The 22,076-nt window shown below is 43.3% G+C and overlaps 1 protein-coding gene across 2 annotated transcripts in view; it reads left to right on the top strand.

Annotated features, from left to right (window-relative positions):
- Window positions 1-22,076, top strand: part of ADAMTS12 (ADAM metallopeptidase with thrombospondin type 1 motif 12) — a 297,496-nt gene that overhangs the window by 104,290 nt on the left and 171,130 nt on the right. For both annotated transcript variants that reach the window (XM_028098089.2, XM_088023716.1), the window contains exon 3: window positions 7,950-8,100. In XM_028098089.2, coding sequence (XP_027953890.1) covers window positions 7,950-8,100 — 151 coding nt within the window. The remainder of the gene's footprint in view (window positions 1-7,949; window positions 8,101-22,076) is intronic.

A 22,076-nucleotide genomic window follows, 5' to 3' on the forward strand; every position in this document is an offset into this window, starting at 1 on the left:
TATTAATGCTGTCTCCTCTCAGATTTTTCCAGACAACTCAGTGTACACCAGGTCACCACTGATTCTCCCCAGTTAGTGTAGTACATATGTACATACAGGAGATTTATTGTCAATAATTGTCTAGCATGTTTATGGAAGATAACGCCCACGATCTGCCATCTGCAAGCTGGGGAACCAAGCAAACCATGGAATAATTAAATCTGAGTCTGAAGCCCTGAGAAGCAGGGGAGCTGATGGTGTATAAATCCCAGTCTGTGTATAAATCCCAGAAGATCTGACTCTCAAGGGGTTGGGTGATGTCCACACTACGGAGGGCGTTCTCCTTTACTGAGTCCCACTGAATTCAAATGCTGATGTCGTATGGAAAAGCCTTCACAGACACGCAGAAGTCATATTTAATCAGAGCATTCCGTGGCCAGTTGAGGCGGCACATATAATTCACCATCACACCAGGCATCTGGGGGAAATGTTTCCTTAGACTATCACAATAGCTAATAGCTAACACTTATGGGGCACTTATTATGTGCTAACATTCATCCAAGTGCTTTACACTGACTCATTTAATACACATGACAACTTTTAATAAGTTAGTTAGCAAGTTACTATCACTATTTGTATTTTTCAGATGAGGAAATCGGGGCCCAGAGAAGTTAAGTTACTTGTAGCTAAGAGATGAGCTGAGCAGATGGACTTCAGAGACTTGTTTTATCACTACTTTGTATTGTTGTGTGTATTGTACTGTGGATGATGCTCTGACAACATGAGCTTCTATGCGTTTATTGAGTGACAGTAAATGCGGTAAAAGTCTTCTGCTAGATATTTTACATACAATGTCTCTGATAGTTACAATCCTGCAAATTAAGATTGATGATGCCTCATTTTACAAATGAGAAAACTGGGACTCATTGTGTTGACTAATTTGACCAAGATCACACAGCTCAAGCTATTTCTAATAGACCCTATCATAACTTTTTGATCTTATATATTTTTTGGAATCCATTCCATCAGTTTTGTAATGCAGAGATTTGTTTTTTCTACTGTTTAGACTCTGAACTGCCAGCCAGTGAGTGGGATGTAGTCTTGTGTATGTTAGGGTTGTGGTAGGCTTCTCTGAAGAGCATGGAAGAAGTATGAGGACATGCAGATTGATATTTCAGGGCTCTTAGTGGGACAACTCTTTCTAGAAGTGGAACCTGGCTTCCAATTCTATATGATCATGAGTCCTGTCCCAGGCTCCTGCTGGGACATCCACACCCCTTCCATTCTGGTCTCAGGACAATGGCACCCCCCCCCCCCACACACAGCCCTTGTCCTGCCAAATGGTTCATTTTAATTTTGGCAAGTGTTGGATTGTTTATAGCTACATATTTCTCTAATTGCTCTGAAGTCTGTGTCAGTATATTGGTGTTTCCAAGCTGGCTCCTGATTGACTTCATCTTTTTTTTTTTTTTAAGACTTTATCTATTTATTTAACAGAGAGAGAGAGAGCACAAGCAGAGGTAGTGGCAGGCAGAGGGAGATGTGGGACTCGATCCCAGGACTCTGGGATCATGACCTGAGTCAAAGGCAGATGCTTAACGAACTTAGCCACGGAGGAGTCCCCTGATTGACTTGATCTTAAAAAACAAACTGTTATAATGAAATGTCACAGTTTTGCAGTTTGTTTTTCTTTTAAGGCAGATCTTCAGATTTGCCTTGATTATAGCACTCATCACTGTATGATGCCATTGCTATGGCTCTCCTTCAGTCGTCAGCCAGTCTCTAGAAATATGCAGTCCAATGTACCTATTAAGCACCTGTGGCTGTTTTAATTCAAGATAATAACTAAAGTTAAAAGAAATTGGATCTTGTGGCATTTCTATTTTTAATTTTTTGAGGAACCTCCATACTGTTTTCCAGAGTGACTGCACCAGTTTGCATTCCCACCAACGGTGCACAAGGTTTCCTTTTTCTCCGTGTCCTCGCCAACACTTGTTCTTTCTTATCTTTTTGACAGTAGCCATTCTGACAGGTTTAAGGTAATATCTCGTTGTGGTTTTGATTTGCATTTCCCTGATGATGAGTCATGTTGGGCATCTTTCCATGTGTCTGTTGGCCATCTGTATGTCTTTGGAAAAATGTGTATTCAGGTCCTCTCCCTATTTTTAATCGTTTTTTTGTGGTGTTGAGCTGTAAATGTTCTTTATATATTTTGGATATTAAACCCTTATTGGATGTATCATTTGGAAATATGTTCTCTTATTCAGTAGGTTGTCTTTTTGTTTTGTTGATGGTTCCCTTCACTGTGCAGAAGCTTTTTATTTTGATGTAGTCCCAATAGTTTGCTTTTCCTTTTGTTTTCCTTGTCTGAGGAGACATAGCTAGAAAAATGTTGCTACAGCTGATGTCAAAGAAATTACTGCTTGTGTTCTCTTCTAGGATTTTTATGGTTTCAGGTATCATATTTAGGTCTTTAATCCAGTTTGAGTTTATTTTTGTGTGTGGTATTAGAAAGTGGCCCAGTTTTCCCAGCACCATTTATTGAAGAAACTCTCTCTCCCCATTGTATAGTCTTGCCTCCTATGTCATTGATTAATTGACCATATAAGCAGGAGTTTATTTCTGAGTTTTCTATTTTATTCCATTGATTTGGGTGTATGTTTTTCTGCTGGTACCATGCTATTTTGGTTAATACATCTTTGTAATATATCTTGAAATCTGGAATTGTGTTACCTCCAGCTTTGCTCTATGATTCAGTAATTCTACTATTGGGTATTTACCCAGAGAAAACGAAAACACTAATTCAAAAATATACATACCCTCCTCTGTTTATTACAGCATTATTTAGGGTAGCCAGATATGCAAGCCACCTAAATGTCTATTGATAGATGATTGGGTAAAGAAGACATGTGTACACATGCACACACACATGCACGCACACACACAGACACACAGAGAGAGGATATTACTCAGCTATAAAAAAGGATGAGATCTTGCCATTTGTGACAACACGGATGGACCTAGAGGATATGATGCTAAGTGAAATAAGACTGACAAAGAGAAATACCATATGATTTCACTCATATGTGGAAACTGAAAACAAAACGAATAAAACAATAAAACAAACAAAAAGCAGAATGAGACCTTTGAATACTGAGGTCAGAACTGGTGATTGCCAGAGGGGAGGGGGGCGAGAGGGACGGGAAAAATGGGTGAAGGGCAGTGGGAGATATGTGCTTCCAGTTATGGAATGAATAAGTCAAGGAAATAAAAGGCACAGCATAGGGAATACGGTCAGAGATACTGTAATAGCCTTGTACGGTGACAGATGGTGACTATACTTGTAGTAAGTATAGCATAATGTATAGACTTGTAGACTCACTATGTTGTACACCTCTCAACTATACTCAAAATGAAAAAAATTTAAAAGGTTAAATGAAATTAAACTTCAGTTCTGCTGTTATATTAGCCACATCTCAAATGCTCAGTAACAACACGTGGCTCGTGGCTATCAAATTGGATGGTGCAGATATAAAACATCTCCATCATCACAGGAAGTTCTTTGGGCAGCACTGTTCTAAGAGGTAGGGACCAGATCTGTATTGTTATAATGTCTGCCCTACATATGGTAACTACCAAGTGGATGCTCCAGAGAATGTCTTCCTGGCTTGAGCTTTATCTCCTCACACCACATGAATTAGTATCGCTAAGAATAATATGGAAAATCTTCATGAATCTATGACATTACCAGTCACTCCCCTCATTGGCTCCATGCGGGCCAGTCAGGGAACTCTCGGGGTCATAGCAGAGGGTGAGGTATTCCTGGGGGAATCTTCCCAGTGGTCTTACATCTATGTTCTGAGGCTTCTGTCATCTCCTAACTTCTAGTCCTGGTTTAGGGTCCTGGTTACATATTAAATGATAAAATGCTCTGCCTGCTACAGAGCAGCAACAAAAAAAGTTAGTAATTCTGGGAGGCTGTCATGGCTTTAGGACTGTGCCAAGTGTTTTGGAGACTATAGAAGTGCAGTCTTCTGTGTTTGCCCTCTAAAAGCACTCACCCCTCACTGGTCTTCATCTTCCCTGAACCACAGCACTGGAATCTGTAGCACCTAGGGAGGGAGCCTCCACCCCCCCAAATACACACCTTTCTCAATATGTTGCTCATCTTGTCTTCGTCCCCATGGGAAGAAAAAGTTGATCTGGTAACTTCTGAAATTTTCAAATGAAAGGAATTTCTTTCCAGGACAGGTTGCTGAGTTTTGGCAGCACTGTTCCATTGTACAGCTCCAGGGGGTACAATTCACAGCTTTTTCTTATGTGAACAGCACCCCTTTGAGCTGTGTAGTCCAGGGCCCTGAGTGTCAGAACTGATTTGGTAATTCTTTCCTATGTCTTTTACAAGACCATTGTTGTTACCCTTCAGTCTGCTAGGTTTTACCTAGGAGGCTGCCAGCATAGGTTAGGCGACTCTTCAGGGTCTGTAGGTTGTGTGATTCTAGAACACTTTATTCACAAATTCCTTGTTAAACACTGCCAGTTTCCCACTGGGCCCTAAATCATCACACTAATGGAAGTATAATATCAGTTACATCAAGATGACTAACACTTTGATGGGAGAGGGAGAAGGGGTTGTAGGCAACTTTTCTCAATCCGAGACTGGGGAAAATAAGTTGGTTCTAAAGAGTCTGTGAAAGTCCTTCTCCCCCTTTCCTTAGCAGAGAGCAGTAGAAGTTCAGTGCCACTGTCTCACACCAAGGTGGCTCAGCCCTTTGTCTCATGCCCACCGGTTGGGCTTGCCTGAAGAGTATAAAGCAATCTGAAGAGTCTGGTTTAATGGACTTTAAGAAATCCACCTGCCTTAAAATCTTTTCCACTGGTTAGTCCCTAACACTTGAAATGAACTAGTAGACATTTTTTTTTCTTTTGTATCAAGTAATGCTTCCTGTAAAAAGTTAAAGACGGACTTCAAGTTAACATATTAGTGTTAGAAATCAAAATAATGTTTACCTCTGTGGGGGGGGGTGGTATTGACTGGGAGGGGAATAGGGAGTTTCTGCTGGGAATGTTCCGTTTCTCCATTTAGGTGTTCCATCAGTAGAAGATTTATGGGACTTTACAGTTATGATTTGTATATCCTTTTGTATGTTTATAAATCTTCAAAATAAAGTTTATTTAAAACAGTTCTTAGAAGATAGCCTCAGGAAGCATTCACAGATATTTATAACTTAGTTAAAACAAGGACGTGAGTTTCTTTCCAAAAGGGAGTCAGCAGTGTGCTGAGACTACCAGAGACTGAGGGGGAAGAGCAGGTGACAATGGAGAGAAAGGGCAGATTTGTCCTCCTTGAGCTTCTGTCTGGGGTTCATTCTGCCCTGGTTCTTCTGGGAACAGAGTACAAGCCCCCAGTGAATTGGATACTTTTTTTTCAAGTCCATTCCCTATTCTTCTTCAGAGATCTCAGAAAGGTCAGCAGGTTATAGGAAAGATCGGAATGAAGAGTGCCTCTTCCAGAACTGGTAATAGGAGAAGGTGATTCTCTTGGGCGGTTCGCTTCAGGAAAGCATGGAGCCAGTCCTTTGTTTGGAAAGCAAACCATAGGCAGCGAGTTCTTCCAGTGTGACCTGGCTCTGGTTAGGTGAGAAGAGACCAATAACCCGTGGCCACCTGGATACTCGTCTAAAGCTCTGTGTTTATATGTTGGTGGAGAGAGGAGTTCGGCTGGGATATCTTCTCCCTTCACTCTCCCCCAAACCAGTGGCTGCCTCTTCATCCCCTCTCCTTCTGTGTGACCCTCACAAGGGGTCCGCACATGTGAGCAGGTGTCCTGTTTCCCCTCCAGCTGGTGGGTCAGCCAGCTCTCCTAGGTGTCACCATCCAGCTTCAGAGAAATATTTAGACTGAGTAGGTAATATCCGGGTGCAAGGCTGGCCTTGTGGAAGAATGCAGATGAAAGTAAGCCTTTAGGAAAGTGCGTGTTTGGCTTTCGGGCATTCTCATTCATGTTGCTCATAAATGGTTATTATGTTCTCAGCCGGAGCCCCATCTGTTTTTTCTGTACCACCTGGGTCCAAAATTTGAGGTTAAAGAAATACTAATGAATCCTTCTTGTTTTTTTTCTTCAGGGACATCCATATTGGGTTGATAGCAGTTATACAAAGGGACCCCGCCCCAGCCTTCCCTGAGGAGTCTTTGAGTCCTCCTTGTTTCCGTGGAACAAATGAGCTTTATCAGCAACAGGCTTACATTCTCCTCCTGCCCCTCCTCTTTGTCTCAGAGTAGAAATGGAACCAAATCTCAACACTGTGCAAGTCTGTTTGCAGCTATTTTATTACAATCTGGATCTTGTCAGTTCTTTGTGTCCCATGGGATCCCTCAGGGAATCCTCAGGGAAAACACAACCACCTTGCATCTGTAAAGTACTTTGCATGGCACTTTTATAAGCCTTAGCTCATTTGATTCCTCGAACAGCCCTATAAAGTAGTAGGCCTTTTTTTTTTTTTTTTTTTTTACAGGTTGGGTAACCTCCTCAAAGTCACATAGCTGTTCTTATGACAGCCAGTAAAGTGTGCCTTTTTTTTTTCCTGTTCCCCTTGTTATTAAAGATATTTCAAAGTCAGTAATCAAAACAGGAAGCCAATTTTGAGATTTATGTTAAGATCTGGTTATGTTACTGGTCCAACGAGGCAAACATTTTGGATAGACATCCAAGTCAGGGACTGTCCATAGAGAGCAGCCTCCTTTCATGGAGCCCCTCTTGGCCTTTGGAGTGTGGGGGCTGCTCAACTAGTCTTCAGGCTCATCCACAGAGCAGGGCGGTCCTGGCTTGCTGAGGTGTGGTGAGGGGACTTGGACTTGGAAGCCTTCACAATTTCCCCTAAGCGCCCAGTGTTTCCGGGTTTGCTTTTGCGAATGTCTTCTCACTGAATGGCTATATTGACCCTAATACTTGAAATGACATAAAATCTGGAAAGAGACTAATGATAGTTAAGACTATGAGCCAGACCCTTTTCTAAGAGCTTTGCATATATTAACTCATTTGGTTTTCATAACAAGCCTGGATTGTCCCCATTTTTCACTTGAGAAAGCTGAAACTGAGCAAGTCATTTGCCCAAGGTCACAATGCTCCTAAGTGAAGGATCGAAGCCAGTTTAATTCCAGAGCCTGAGCTCCCGATCACCTCAGTGTGATGCCTTAGGCAGATCTTCTAGGCAAGTTCTTTTTTTCATTAATATAAAATTCAGATCCTGAGCCTTAAGTCCAGCCTAGGAGATCGTTGGCAAAGGAGTTTTCTAAACATCTCAAATTGGCACTAAGAAATTTTCCTTCTAGACTTGACATCCAGAAAGAGTGATTCATCAATGGGCTTTTTCCAGCATATTGCTGATTCCCATATCTGTGAATGAGAGTGCCCCCCTCCCCCGGAAACTGACAGAGGACTTTGCACTGTCGACTCCTGGAAACTCAGTCTCAGATTTCTTTGTTTCCATGAGAGCACTGTGGCAAAAACACTTCAAGCAGCTGTGTGAACGTGTAGCTGGATGACCCCCATACAAGTAAATGTTCCAAAAAATTGTCAGTGGAATATGGTATATAGGTACCAACTCCATAATAGGGCAACTGGAAAGCATTGGTTCTTAATTTAAGATTCATAGATAACCCAGCAATGGGTTTTGGGGACAGGGGAATGAACCTGCCACATTTTGGATACATGTGTATAGGTACACTTTTTTCACTGGAATCTCAAAGGGATCTATGACGTAAAAACTTTGAATAACTATGACTATGTAGACATATCATTAACTTATTTATGTGTAGCTTTTCTGTGAGATAAGATGGCAGATTCTGAAAGCACTGGTCTTACGGGTTTTAAGGGGTCATCACGATCTATGTAATTTTCACTTTACTAATTTTCTCCGCATAGATACAGAAGTGATTCAAATAGACCTTTGTATTATATATATTTACAGACTGGGTTTTTCCGTCTACCAAATGGAGACTTCTTCATTGAGCCCGTCAAAAAGCATCCCGTGGCTGAGGGAGAGTACCACCCACACATCATTTACAGGAAGCCGAGGCAGAGAGCTCCAGAGCAGGAGGAACAAGCCTGCGGATTAAAGGGTATTGTGACTTAAATCTCTTCACCGTATTGAGGAGTCTGTTTTGTTCCATTATTGTTCTATTACAACATGACCTGTTCTTTTCTTCTTCTTTTTTTGTTTAAGATTTTATTTATTTGATGGAGAGAGACACAGCGAGAGAGGGAACACAAGCGGGGGGGCGGGGTGGGAGAGGGAGAAGCAGGCTCCCCACTGAGCAGGGAACCTGACTCGAGGCTCGATCCCAGGACCCTGGGATCATGACCCGAGCCGAAGGCAGACGCTTAACCATCTGAGCCACCGGGGCGCCCCACAACGTGACCTGTTCTTATTCAAATCTGTTATCGCCTCCCCCTTCCTGTTGCCACAAAGTATGTGCCTTTGTAGGAATAATTTCACTTCCTTGGCACATCTTTGCCACATTAATTGATGATATTCACATGATATTCATAATGATGAATTGTTTGTTTTTAAACTTTTGAATCCCCTAGAAGATGATCGTTTAAATTAAAGACAACGAGTTTTAGTATTAGCAAAGTTAAAATACTTTAGTGTGGAATGTTACCAAACTGCTGGTCGTATCGGTGTATGGAAGGCAGATTTCAGTGTGTGATGATGCTGATAATGATGTGTGAAGAGAAACTGAAAGAAATATCAACACATTATCAGATGATGAATTTAGCTAAGCTTCTTTTGGCTGCCTTCGGTTTGCAGTTCACTGACGTAGGTTTCCTGCCCCTCGGCTCGAGAGTGATCTGAACTGGTCTTCTCTGCCTTGTACAAAACAGTTTCAGATAGTTTTCAGAGGTGAACTCACCCAAGTTGTTTCCTTGCAATTCCCACATTCTCTCTTGACTTGTAGGAGATATGATCTATGCATAAAAGGCCACTGGAAATTGGGACATTTTCTTAAATATTGTATAGTTTCTTCCTTTTTCAGAGAAAAAAATAATGGGCCAGGGGGACAGTTAACAAAAGGAATCCATAATATTATTTGTATGTCTTAAGGATTTGGGAGCCATGGGCCTCAGTGGGAAAATAAGAGAGGGAGAGAATTAGGGCAGGCAGATTCTAATAAAGGTTTTGGAGGACTCAGAACTTTGCAAGCAGGAGAAGGAGAGGGCAAGGGGACAGCTAATTTCTCTATAGACTTCACCCAGACCCTGGGATAGATGGTAACTTTCCTGGGAATTTCTTTTGTAATCTTAGCAGAGTATGTAAACAAGAAGACATTTTGAGTCTATAATGTTTCCTGTACACAAAAATGGACAGCTGCTTACATTCCTTAACTTTAGGAAGCTATTCTAACTTTGCCCTAAATTAGATAAGGGACTATCTAAATCTCCTGCCAAGAGCTAAGAGAAGGGAAGAGATTCTTCTTCTGGATGGTCTGACTGATTAAGTTACCAATCCAGATAACTTAGTCTCTATGTGAAATTTTAGGACTCTGATCTAATCACTTGAAGAATTTCCCAATTCCTACTACACATTGGATGATGGGATAACACTTTGTATGTGTGATTCATTCTTTTTGAGATCACTGGGTCATCAACATGGCAGAGAAAGTTACTAGGGCAGTGAGTGAACTTGGCCAGAGTTGCTTCTGTAGCCACGGTTGTGCTGTGAAATGAGTTAGGCTATTCCTCACGCACCCGCCTTGAACACCTTCTCTGTTGAGATAGACTTGATTAATAATGAACTGAGAATGGCACATATTTCGTCATAAAGGCAGAAGGGATGGATAGGAAAGGAGTGAGGTTTACAAATGTCATGTCCCCGTTAGGTCACACACCATACCTCAGCCTTAGTGCTTGTCATACCATTTCCTTACTCATTCTCCGCCAACCCTAAGACTTACCGTTACTTTGGAAACTTCTTGGATTGATCCCATTTGGAACAGTCTTTGCATTGTGAATTTCTCCACACATATCTTCTAAAAGATACTCTCTTATAAACTTGCTTAAAACCTCACAATATCAGAATTAAATAGCTAGGTCTGTTGGAAGGACCTTTAAGAGCACCCAATGCATCCCATTTTTTTTTTTTTTTACCAAAGAAGCAAGTGTGACTCAGAGAAGGGAGTGAACTTTCAAAACCATCAATGTAGTAGGTGTTCAGAATATAGCCAAGCTTAGAAGTCAAGGTTCTGTTGTACCTAGGGCTTTATACTCCCTCATGGTTATTCTTTATGTCTTCTTTGAATACATAAATCTTGTTTTATCAACTGTCTTGAAAGCCCCATTAAAGTAGGAATTCCCTTCCCAAACAGTATATACCATAGTGTAAGGTGCAAAGCAGAAGTTTAGTAAATCACTAGAATGAAAGGAAGAGTGATTCATAGCCAAATAGATGAGACTAGAGTATACTAGCCTCTCGTCTACATAACATTGATAGAAGGAAAAAAGAAATGTGGATTTCCTAGAAGTTGAGAAAATGTCACTTGTTTGTGACCATCTCTGTACCAAGCATGATTTAATGCCTAAATGAGAGCTAGAGATTTAAGAATAATCTAATGTGCTTGTGAATATTCTTAAAATATAAATGACATTTGGATTTTATAAATCTTGGTGTATTGAAATGGACTTGGTCTTGCTAAACAAGGTAATTGCGCTGTTCTTATACCACGTTACCCTGCAGAGATGATGGACTTAACTGACAGCGGCCCTGTCGTTAGCCAACATTATCGTACACTTTATACTTAGGTCAGTTGGTGTTTCAAAGTTGAATTACTGTGATTATATCAAGAAAGATCCCCTTTACTTGTGTAAAATGTTCTGTCTTTGTCATGTTTAAAGCAGGAACCCCTTTGGTATTGAAAAAAGATGTACTTTAAAAGTGCTCTAGTCATTCAGGAAGGAAAATGTGTCAATTACTTCCCTCTAAAATGTGTCCCTTTAGTTGTTGATCTCCCACGTAGAAAGGTGTCCAGGAGTTTCACGGTGGGTCCCTTATTGGTATGGTCCAGAAGTTCACTTTATTAAACTCTTCAGAAGTTCATTTTATTGACAATGACAATTTCCTTTAGCTGAAGTTTTTTTTTTTTTTTTTTGTCGAGGATATTATAGTGGATATTAGACGGAAGTATCCAGGGGAACTATGGTTTTAGGAAGCTGGGGAAGGGAGTTCACACTAGTCAGATCAGATGCTAACAGCTGCGGGGTCATCTATGGCAGAAAGGGGTCCGGGCAGGTAAGATCAGAGTTTGGAATTTCATGCATTAGGACTTTAGGCTGGCAACATGGGGTCTGGGTCCTGGCATGCATTTTTGTGTTCAAAATTTATTCATTCAACAAATATCTATTGGGTATATTCTTTATGGCTGGTGCTCTCCTAAGTTCTGTGGGTTCATATGATTCTTGGTCTTTAGAGTTGACAGCCTAGAGATAGGACATGGGTAAGTAGGGATCCGGTCCAGGGTTTATCTTTATAGTGTATGGTAAGACCATGAAGGAAGATGGAATCTTAAGGCATGTATCGTGTTTTTTGCCACTGCATTATGTTTGCACCAGGACATGTAGCTGTAATTCATTTATTTTCCCTGCTGTGCTATATTCTCCATTATGTGAATCTTCCATTTGATCCAGTATCCTGTGAGTAGATCTGAACTGCTTCCAGTTTGGAGCTATTATATATTATGTTGTAAAGAATGTTCTTGAACATGTTTCTTAGGATTCAAGTCCATAGGGTTATCAAAGACATATACCAAGTGGTGGAATGAGTTTCTCATAGGTTATATACATCTGGCTTTACTGGATGATGCAAACTTATTTTCCAAAGTTGATGTTCAATTGTGGTGAGTGAGAGTTCCCATTGTTCCATATTCTGTCCAATACTTGCTATTCTCACTTTTAAATTTGGTTGGTCTAGTGGATATGAAGTGGTATCGCTCTATGCTTAATGTTGAACTTAAACATATTTGTTATGGAGTTGGGCCCTAAATCTATGGCTTGTGGCTATAGATTCTCCAAGAATAGTTTTCTCCCCTGTACCCAGAGTGGAAGCCCAGAGAACCAACGTTAGGTTTGCTTACTTGTTTCTTTGTTTTCTGGTTCACTTTTTCGCTTAGTCTCTGATCTGACTTTTAAACTTGTCTTTTTTTTCCTCCAGAGCAAAAGTAGCGAGCAGCAGATACCCCGGTTCCGCAGCTAGCCACGCGTATCAGTCGGAGCTCAGCCAGTAAAGCAGAACCAGTAGGAGATATATATGAGGAGATTTACTACAAGAAATTGATCACCACAGTAGTGGAGGCTGGCTAGGCGAATCCCAAATCCAGGGAGAGGCCGTCAGGAAAGGCAGGCTGCAGGTGTCAGGCCTAGGCTGAAGTAGCTGACCAAGGCAGAATTTCTTCTAGAAAGTCTCAGCCCTACTCTTAAGGTCTTTCAGCTGATTAAATCAGGCTGACAGATTATCAAGAATAATTCTCTTTACTTTGGCTTTACTAAAGTCAACGGATGGAAGGACTTTAATTTACTTCTGTGAGACACTTTCCACAGCAACACCCAGATTAGTGTTTGTTAGAATACTGGAGACAGCAGACTAGCCAAAGTGACACAGAGAAAAGATCATCACGGTCCATCTTTTGCTCTTCTCTCTGCATTTCTGCTTACTTGTATTTGTTTTTCTTTTTTCTCTTTTTGGCCTCTGAAGATTTCTTCCCTTTTTCAATGCTTATCAGGGGCTGGTACTACTGGGAGAGTTTTTCAGGGTGTCTAGTCTACCATATTGCGAGATATCAGTCTTGAGTAGATTTCTTATTGAAGTCATTTGGAAATTTTTGAGTTGCCTTTTAAATGGCACGCACAGACATTACTAAATACTAACAAACGTTACAAATGTTATAACATTAACAATAGCTCATTAGAATAATTAGCATGTCAGATCACTAATCCATGTAGTATGTGCAGGGGGCTTGTTCAGATTTTTGGAAATCCATTTAGTTGATTCTAAATCACTGCCATACTCCATGCTGGTTCTAAAGCACGCAAGTTTTTTGTTTGTTTTGGCTAGCAGCAAACTTTCTGAGTACAACCTGCCTGAGACTTGTCTTGAAATTCCTGATTTACCTGATCGCTTTATGATTATAGCCACCCCACCGAGATCCATACCTGACTTCACTGTGAGGTAGTTAACATTTTAATTGTTGTTCTGTACTTTTTTCTTCTAGTGAGTGGCATATTGCTTTTGATTATCTGCTTTCAGAACTGGTGGGAAGATTGGTAAGGCGCTTCAAGCTCTTACCAATGAGGAGGATGAGAGGACTCTTGGTGAGAATTTGGGGAAATACATAATAGGTAAATGTATGGAAAGAGGAATTGGTAACCCAGGTTCTTTTGTTCACGTAGTAAAATCTAAGACCAAGATGACAGGAACTCAAAGCACCAGTTGGCTCAGGGCTGGAGTAGCTCTGTAGCCCTGAGATACTCCCTGATCCAGTCAGAAGCCTTTCCTCAGTAGCCAGACCTCACCACGTACTCCCTGCCATGCATTTCCTCACTACTTGACAGTTCTTTGCCTTGTTTCATCATCATTTCAGGGCCATAGGCTCCCACTTTCCAAACATACCATAACTATCTATTTGGAGCTTATCACTCCAAACACAGCATTTGCCATTCTGAACCAGTTTTTATTCCTCAAAAAAGCCTTGCTTTTCCTTGCCTCTAGCCCTTGCGTTTAGGTTCCTTCTGCCTGAAACTTGCTTTCCCCAGAAGTTTTACTGAGTTACTTGTGTTCATCTTTAGGACTCACGCATGGCTTCCTTTAGAAAACCTTCTTGGCTCAATCTGCATTAGATGCCTCTCCTCTGACTCTTAACACCAGCTCCTTTCCCTCCGTCAGGCTTTATCATATGATGAATATCTGTCTGTGTCCTTCTCTGCACTGTAAGCTCAACGAGGACAAGAATCATGTCTGCTCATTCACAAGCATGTCTCCAAGATCTGACAGAGTTCCCTACTAGGGGTAGGAACTCAGAAATGTTGAACTTGTAAGAACTGAGTTTAGGGACCTTCTCTGATGCATTTGGCAATTTATTACATACTTGTATTTAGCTACATGGAACGCATTTAACCTCTGAGAATACCCAGACCTTCCTGAAGAAATTTAGTAGATAGGCTGATGCCTGGCTGTCAAAGAGACAAAATGCGGCCATGGTTGGGACTCTTGGCCTGAGGTTGTAGCCGAAAGTGACTACTTCAAATTTTGATTTTTTTTAGAAAAGAAGAGAATGGATGGGTAAGAAAAAGTAAGTGACATTCATTCCCTTGGCAAGCTCCTCCCTTGCACCAGGCACTGTTCTAGGAACTGGGGATGCAGTAGAGAACAGAATACTCACCCGCCAGGAATATAGCGACACAGAGGCCTGGAAGCCTAAGGCAGGCAGGAGAGGGGTGCTCTCCAGGGAGAGGCAAAAAAGAGCAAGTGCCTTGGAAGATGAGAGGGCCTAGTCAGTCACTACCTAATGCTGGCCTCTGAACCTGGGACACACTGATTTTCAACTTCCTGTGGAGAGTTGGGAGGACAATTCTCAACCAGCGCATGCGGCAGATTTCTGGCATCCTTTCAGTCTTGTTTCAAAAGCTGCCTCCTTGAGAGGTCCCCTTCCCCTACATGGTTGGGCCCTAGGAGGCCTGATGAGTCCCTTTCCTGAGCTCACCCTGCATTTTGATGTGGTCCCTGGAGACTTCTACCTTCCTGCCTCCTCACCTCCCCCTCCTTCCCCACTCCCTAGATGTTCCTTCGGATGGGCTCACCTCAGGGCTTACGCATTTACTGTTCCCTGGCACTGGAACACGCATCCCCCCCGCCCCCCCGTCATTTCCTCATGGCTTATTCTGTCCCACTGCTCAGGTCACTGCTGAGATTCACCCAATCAGAGAAGATTTTCTGATCACCATCTAACACAGCTGTCTTTTCGTCACTTTGAAAACCATTTATCCTGCGTTCTCTCTTTTCAGAGCATTTGTCATCACCTGATGTCACTTATCTATGTATTCGTTTATTGTCTGTCGTCCCCAAGCTAGAACGTAGGCTCCCTGAGGGCATACACGTCCGCACTTTTGTTCTCTGCTCTAACCCCACTGCCTGGCACAGAGCCCGCCATAGTAAGCACCCAGTAAATGTTGAGTGAATGGTGAGTAAATGAATGAATCATAGCTTCATGAGTGATTATCCTGTTGAACTTGTATTCTCTTTCCACCACTCGACTCACCTTTGTACCAAGGATACTTGTGTCCTAAATATCGAGCCCAGTATCTGATGCCTAATAACTGTTGATAAGTGTTTGTCCATTGAATCAGTGAATGTTGTGTACTTGCAATGGGGTCGTGCAGGTGTGAGAAGACACTTATCTCACCAAGGCTGGGGGTCCAAGCATTCCAAGAGTGCTCTGAGTCACTGAGGCAAGGCGAATGTGTTCTTTGGGTAGCAGTTAATGTTAAGTCTGTATTTGTCCCACCACTTGATTAATGTCAGTGTTGGGGAAAACAAACATTCCCACTCCCACATAGTCCCATTTCTGTGCAGCAGCTGGAAGTCTCATAAATAACCATGAAATTGTTTCTGTATGGGGAAGGAAGTTTACTTGTTAGATTTGAAATCAAATATTTGAGGAAATTACGAATGCATTTTACGCTTCAAATCCCCTCCTCCGCAGGCAGAAAAGTGGATCCCTAGGGTGCTTTCTGGGCCGATAAGTCAAAGATTAGAAAGTTCCAGAGTTTAATTTACATGAGTTTGTGTGTCATTGGTTGACCTTCCTTCTTTCAAGATATATTAATTTGATGCTTTCTATGGGCCAGATCCTAAGTGACACAGCTCTGAACATGGCAGGTCGGACCCTCCCTATGGGCTTACAGGATTGTAGGAGGAGAACCTAACCAAAATTGTAAAAATAGTGCATATGAGCATTGTGACAAATGCCATAAGAATGTATAGAAGAGGAAGCCAATATGATCAGGAGGGTTAGAGAAGGTCTGTCTGAGAGAAGCCATAGACAGGATATAAATTTTTAGGGAGCCTATAGAACATCAGCATTGAGGAATGGTGCCTATTAGGGATTATATTGTGTCCCCCCAGATTTCATTGTTGAAGTTCTAACCTTTGGTACCTCACTTCAGAATGTGACTATATTTGGAGATAGGATTTTTAAAAAGGTAATTAAATTAAAATACGGTCATTAAGGTGGGCCATAATTCAGTATGATGTCCTTAGAAGAAGAGGGTATTTGGACACACATAGGGAAGACCATATGAAGACACAGGGGGGGATGACCATCTACAAGCCAAGAAGAAAGTCCTCAGAAAGAAAGCAGGCTGCTAACCCCCTGATCTTGGACTTCCAGCCTTCAGGATTGTGAGGAAATGAATTTCTGCTGTTTAAGCTACTCACCCTGTGGTACTTTGTTCTGGTGGGCCTAGCCGATTAATAGAGCAGTGACTTGTTAGATTACCTGCACGGTGTTCCCCTAGTTCTTTCAAGCTGTGGGGAGTTGGTTATGTTGCATGAGCAACAGAAGACTGTACACACAACAATAAGGTTTAGTCAGGACTGGCTTTAAGGTGTTTGACTGGTGCAGCCACACAGGGCCATACTCAGAAGAGTGGCGCTCTGTGGCAGCCATCTTGAAATTCTTAATGATTTTTATCTTATTTTTTATCTTTGACTTTGTGCTTTGGAAGTCAAGTCTAATCAGACACTGGACCATGTGCTGTGGGCCTGGAGCCTCAGCCCCTACATGTTCTTGCATCTTGCCACCTCCCTGCCTTCCCAGGATGGGTTCTTGGCCACCTTTACTTTCTACTATGACTTCGCTACCGCTGTGACCCTGTCTGGGCAGAGCACACCAATGTGGGGAGGCCTGCTCCCGTGGCTGTCTCCCACCCCAAGGGGAAGCCTGTGCACGCGCAGGAGGAGGTTCAGGAGTGAGTGTCCTGCAGTGTCTTAGGATGAGGCACGGCAGCAGTCCTCTCCATCCTGAGCTGACATTTGGTAGGTGACCGAGAAGGGACCACTTATCCACTTCCCATTCAGATACTGAACATCTCCTGGTGTGGTGTTTGCAATCGCATGGGGTCACCCACCTGGGTGGCTTGAGGTCACGGGCCGTAAGGGAAAGATTGACTTCTCTGCCCCTGCCCAGGGCCCTATATTTTCCTTTTGTGTTGCACTCTGCAAATCATGGCCCCGGGTTTAGAGTTGCTTTGCTGGCAAAAAATTAAAGTGAATCTGACACATATTAATGATATGCCCGAGATTGCTGTAGAATTAGCCATCGATGAAAAGTAATTATTATTAATCATTAATTTTAGTTTTGCTCATATATAAGCAAATGAGTTTTACATTTTTCTTTCATAGTAGAGGTTAGAGAAGAATGGAGTGGAAATCAGGAGAACCGCATTCTGTGCCACCTCTGTCCCTCCCTAACTGGAACACGGTATATGAACCATGGCCTCCGTTTCCTCATCAGTAGGATGAGGGGCTTGGAAGATCTTTGTGGATTCTTTTAACTCTCATATGTTGTGAGTCTGTTTCTGTTTTTATTCTGCAGTATCCAGAAGCAAATCAATGTTGACATTCTTTACTTAGTGTGGTTTAAAATCCGTCAAGTGGGTTTGTATACACTGGCGTCTCATACTGGTGAGTGTGAACCATCTCTCCAGTGTCCCCAGGGCAGGGCTGCCAAGGGCCATTCTTCTTCTGGGCCTTCTGCCTCCTTTACACACTTGCCCCATCCCAAACTGCCGTACCTAAAACTTCGGAGCACAGGCTGCTAACCTAGGAGGTCTGCTGGGCCTGCCTTTTCAGGGGCTCTGAAGCTGAGGCTGCAGAACCTCAGGGCCCTGAGTTAGTGGATGTGTCTGGTGTGTCAGCAGGGAAGAAGGGTCAGTCCAGAAACTGAATTCGGACCCAAGGTCCCTAACGTGTTGGAGAGAGGGGAGAATGTGATGTTGTAGTAAGATTAGAGGGCCTACTTATCCAGATTCTCTCTCTCTCTCTCTCTCTCTCTCTCTCTCACACACACACACACACACACACACACACACACACACACACACACACACACTTCTTTTGAAATGTGGTGCTTGATTAAAAAGACTCCACTTATATTTGAGTGACATCAGATATAGTGGGATTGTTATTCTAGGTTTGGGACTTCATGTTTTAGCTAAATTTAACCCGAGTGAGGGGTGTGTGTGTATGTGTACACGTGGGTTTACGTATGTGTGGTGTGTGTGGTGTGTAGATGTGTGTTTATGTGTGGTGTGTGGGCTTGTGTAGTATGTGTACGTGTGTTTACGTGTGTGGTGTGTGTGTGGTGTGTAGGTGTGTGTTTAAACACACACATTATACACCGTTGGCTCCAGGAGGCAGATCGCTTGCTCAGCTGTGATGACTCAGGATTTTATGGAAGTTCTTTCCATTCTCGTTGAATATACCACGTTGAAAGCCCAGTGTATTCTCTTAGTCAACAGAGGGGTTCTTTGTTTACTTTAGCTGAGGGAGAGTCCACGCTTTGCCTTGCTGAGAGGTTGTGCTAAGAAGAGTGCCAGTCCCTGGCACTGTAGCCACTGCACTTCTGAGGGAATTCTGCTGCTGAGTTTTCACAGGAGGGGCAGAGGACTTGTGTTCTATGATGCCGCCTCTTCCCCCGCTCCCACCCCCTCAGGAAACCTTTAGCAGGGAGTCAGCCCTTCCCGCCGGCTCCTCTGGGACACCAGAGCTTTCTCCTGGTGGGATCCGTGGGCGCTGAGTTACCGCTGGTGGCCCTGTCCTTCCCCAGCCAGCCAGCGTCATGACGGGACATCTGACCCCCAGGGGCTTCCCCAGGGTGCTCACGTTGGTGTGCGGAAGACAGGCAGCTGTGAATGCGGGTCTGGTATGAACACCGATAGATAGGATATCGGCAGCTCAGAAGCACTCCCCGCCAAAGCACAGGGCAGCTGACCGCAGACACCCCAGACGAGAGCCAAAGGCTTTTATCTTGCTCGTTCTGTCAGGCTTCAGATCCCTTTTGGTCTTGTCTCTGTCGGGAATACACAGGAGATGTGCCAGGCTGAGAGAAGCAAAGACACTTTTCATTTGCACACCTTCTCTTTCTGGGGAACAGTCCCAATTGAAAGCAGACTGTTAGTGTTGAGGGGAAGGGGGGACAAAAGCCAACTGATTGAGATATCCTGCATTTCAGTAACAATAACAAAAAAAATCAAAGGACAGTCTCTGGGGACAGAACAGTGGTTTATCCTGCTCATGATTCTGGCTCAGAGGATGACATGAATCAGGGGCTGGTGAGAACAGTCATGGCCTTCCCAGGGGGAGAAGCCATTATCAAAACCCCCAGATGGCTCCGTCTCACGCACCTTCCACTAGCACCCGTATTGGGCTGAGTTCTCTAGGATTCCATCTTCACATTTCAGGGGACTTCTTTAGGATTCTGTTGTTTGTTGATCACATCTGTGCCCATGGTAGCCTGGGTCAAGGTGAAGCCTCAGCAGTAGAACCAGGCAGATTTGAATTCCAGCTAGCTGGCAGGCAACTTGGGCAGGAGACTATTTTCCTACTCCTGTTACGTCTTTTTTTTTTTTTTTTAAGATTTTATTTATTTATTTGACAGAGAGAGAGAGAGCGCGCACAAGCAGGGGGAGTAGCTGAGGGAGAGGGAGAAGCAGGCTGTCTGCCGAGCAGGGAGCCCGATGCGGGGCTCCATCCCAGGACCGCGGGATCATGACCTGAGCCGAAGGCAGACGCTTAACCGACTGAGCCACCCAGGTGCCCCACTCTTGTTTCTTCTTATTTGTAAACTGTGGATGGTGCAGATTTCATACCAAGATGGGGTAGGGTGGAATCAGTGAGCTTCAGGTTCATAGTTCCTGAGCTACAAGTCCAAATTCCAGAGATTCCCTCTAAACCGAAAGTAGTTTAGTGTTGAGCAACCTTATTTGGCGGCAGAACGCAACCCGGATTGATATGAGGCTGCTTATAATTTGTAATTATTTTAGTGAGACTAGGTGCCCAGTTTGTTGTAGAAGAATCCATATGTTTGGTTTCAGGGTGCTCCCCTAGACCCTATAGGGATGTTCACTAATACAGAGTGTGTGACCCAAGCTGTTTTTTTTAAATTGTGGCAAAATACATGTATCATAACATTTACCATCTTAGCCCTTCTTAAGTGTACTTACATTCACATTGCTGTGCAACCAGTCTCTACAATGCTTCATCTTGCAAAACGGAAATCCACACCCATTAAACAGCTACTCCCTTTTCTCTTCCCAACTAACTGCCATCCTGCTTTCCAGACTATGTTTATAATGGCAAAAACTTTGAATTCCAGATGATCTAGCCCCAAGGGTTCTGAATCAGGGCTCATGGACCTTAGCTGGGGAAGAGGAATGACCAGGATTTGGCAGTCCCCACCTCGTGGGACTGTCCTGGAGAGGCCCGTTCCTCTGATCCTCCAGGGAGCTTCCTGCCACAGCTCCCCACTTCCCAGTATCAGGTTCCTGGGTGTGAAAGTTTGCGAAACACCGGCAACCACCTCTGCTAATAGCAGAGAGAGTGTGGGTGCTTGAAGGCAGTGATGAACACTCCCCTTTTCTGTCATTGCCTCCATCTCATTTTTTTTTCAAGAAGTAGAGGGGCACACACTGGCAGTGGGTTGTGGTGTCAGCTTTTTAGTTCTGTGCCATGGAGCGTGGTGTAGGATGCTGGCCCAGTGAAAAAGCATTCAAACCTTCATGCAGACTGCACTGTGGGGAACGTGCCGCCAGCCTATTTAGACCCTGCTGGAGACCTCCAAAACTGGATTTATGCATTTTGCAGAACTCTCCAGGCATGCCATGAAAAGCAGTAAATGCTCACCTTGTTATTCCCAGCAGATCCAGCATAGAGACTGGCTCTGAGTCATGTCTTCTATAACTGGAATGAGTCAGGGAATTCTTGACACATCTCCGATAACTGTGGGAGTGCATGGACTGCCCGAGGTCATCATTGGAAAACCCGACAGTGGTCGAGCGTCGTTATTGGAATGTCTCCTCCATACCACTCATTTTGTGAACATCCCGGGGGCAGATGGAGAGGTTGGTCTCTGCAGGGGGTTTGTGGTGACTTCCCCTGTTTTTAATCACTGGGGACAGAAGTAGATGTTTGAGAAATTGGAAGCCCATGAACACAATTCAGAACACTAAACCCTCCAACAGATGACTCCTTATAAATACAAATTAACTTTAGTACCAGGTCTTCCATTTTGGGGTTATCTAAAATATGCAAAATATTATGTACTTTTAAGGCCGGTGGTGACACTAATTTGGATGTCTTTATTATCATCGTTACTGTTTTCAAAAAGCTATGAGAACCCTCTACTCCCAGAGAAAATGGCACTAAATAGAGAACTTTCAAAGTCATCTGGCCCTGGAAAAATCAAACAGATGTTCAGTTTCCAGACATCCGCATGGGACATTCCAAACCCATGGTGACGAGGATGCCCGTGAGTGTCCGAGGTTTAGGGCCAGCTGCAGAGGCGGTTTTCCCCTTAATGACGTTGCTCCCACAGTCACTGCCGTTCTGTGGCCTGTGCTGGACCTTGGTCAAACTCTCAGCAGCCGAAGCCGAGGTGCACTTTTCTGACTTGGCCATTAGGCAGCTGGGACCTCAAGAAAAACAGGAAAACTGGTGTGGGGTGGGAGGAAGCGGGGACCAAGACCAGAAATTAAGAGTCTTGTCCACAAGGCAAATTCGCCTGCCATCTGTTTTGTTAGGACCTGCGAATTAAGAATGGATTTTATATTTTTAAACGGTTACATTTAAAATGGTTAGGTGAGCACTTATATAATATCCTTGATTTTGCCTCTTGATCCACAAGACATAAAATATTTACTGTTGCGGCCCTTTTATAAAATTTGCTGACCCCTTGTCTAGACCATTGGTTCTCAAAGTCTGGTCCCCTGACCAGCAGCATCAGCATCACCTGGGAACTTGTTAGAAATTCAAATCCTCAGAAACTCTGGG

Source organism: Eumetopias jubatus, unplaced genomic scaffold (genome assembly GCF_037043125.1).
Source record: "Eumetopias jubatus isolate StellerSeaLion01/CBP00866 unplaced genomic scaffold, mEumJub1_p1.0 scaffold_5, whole genome shotgun sequence".
NCBI lineage: Eukaryota > Metazoa > Chordata > Mammalia > Carnivora > Otariidae > Eumetopias > Eumetopias jubatus.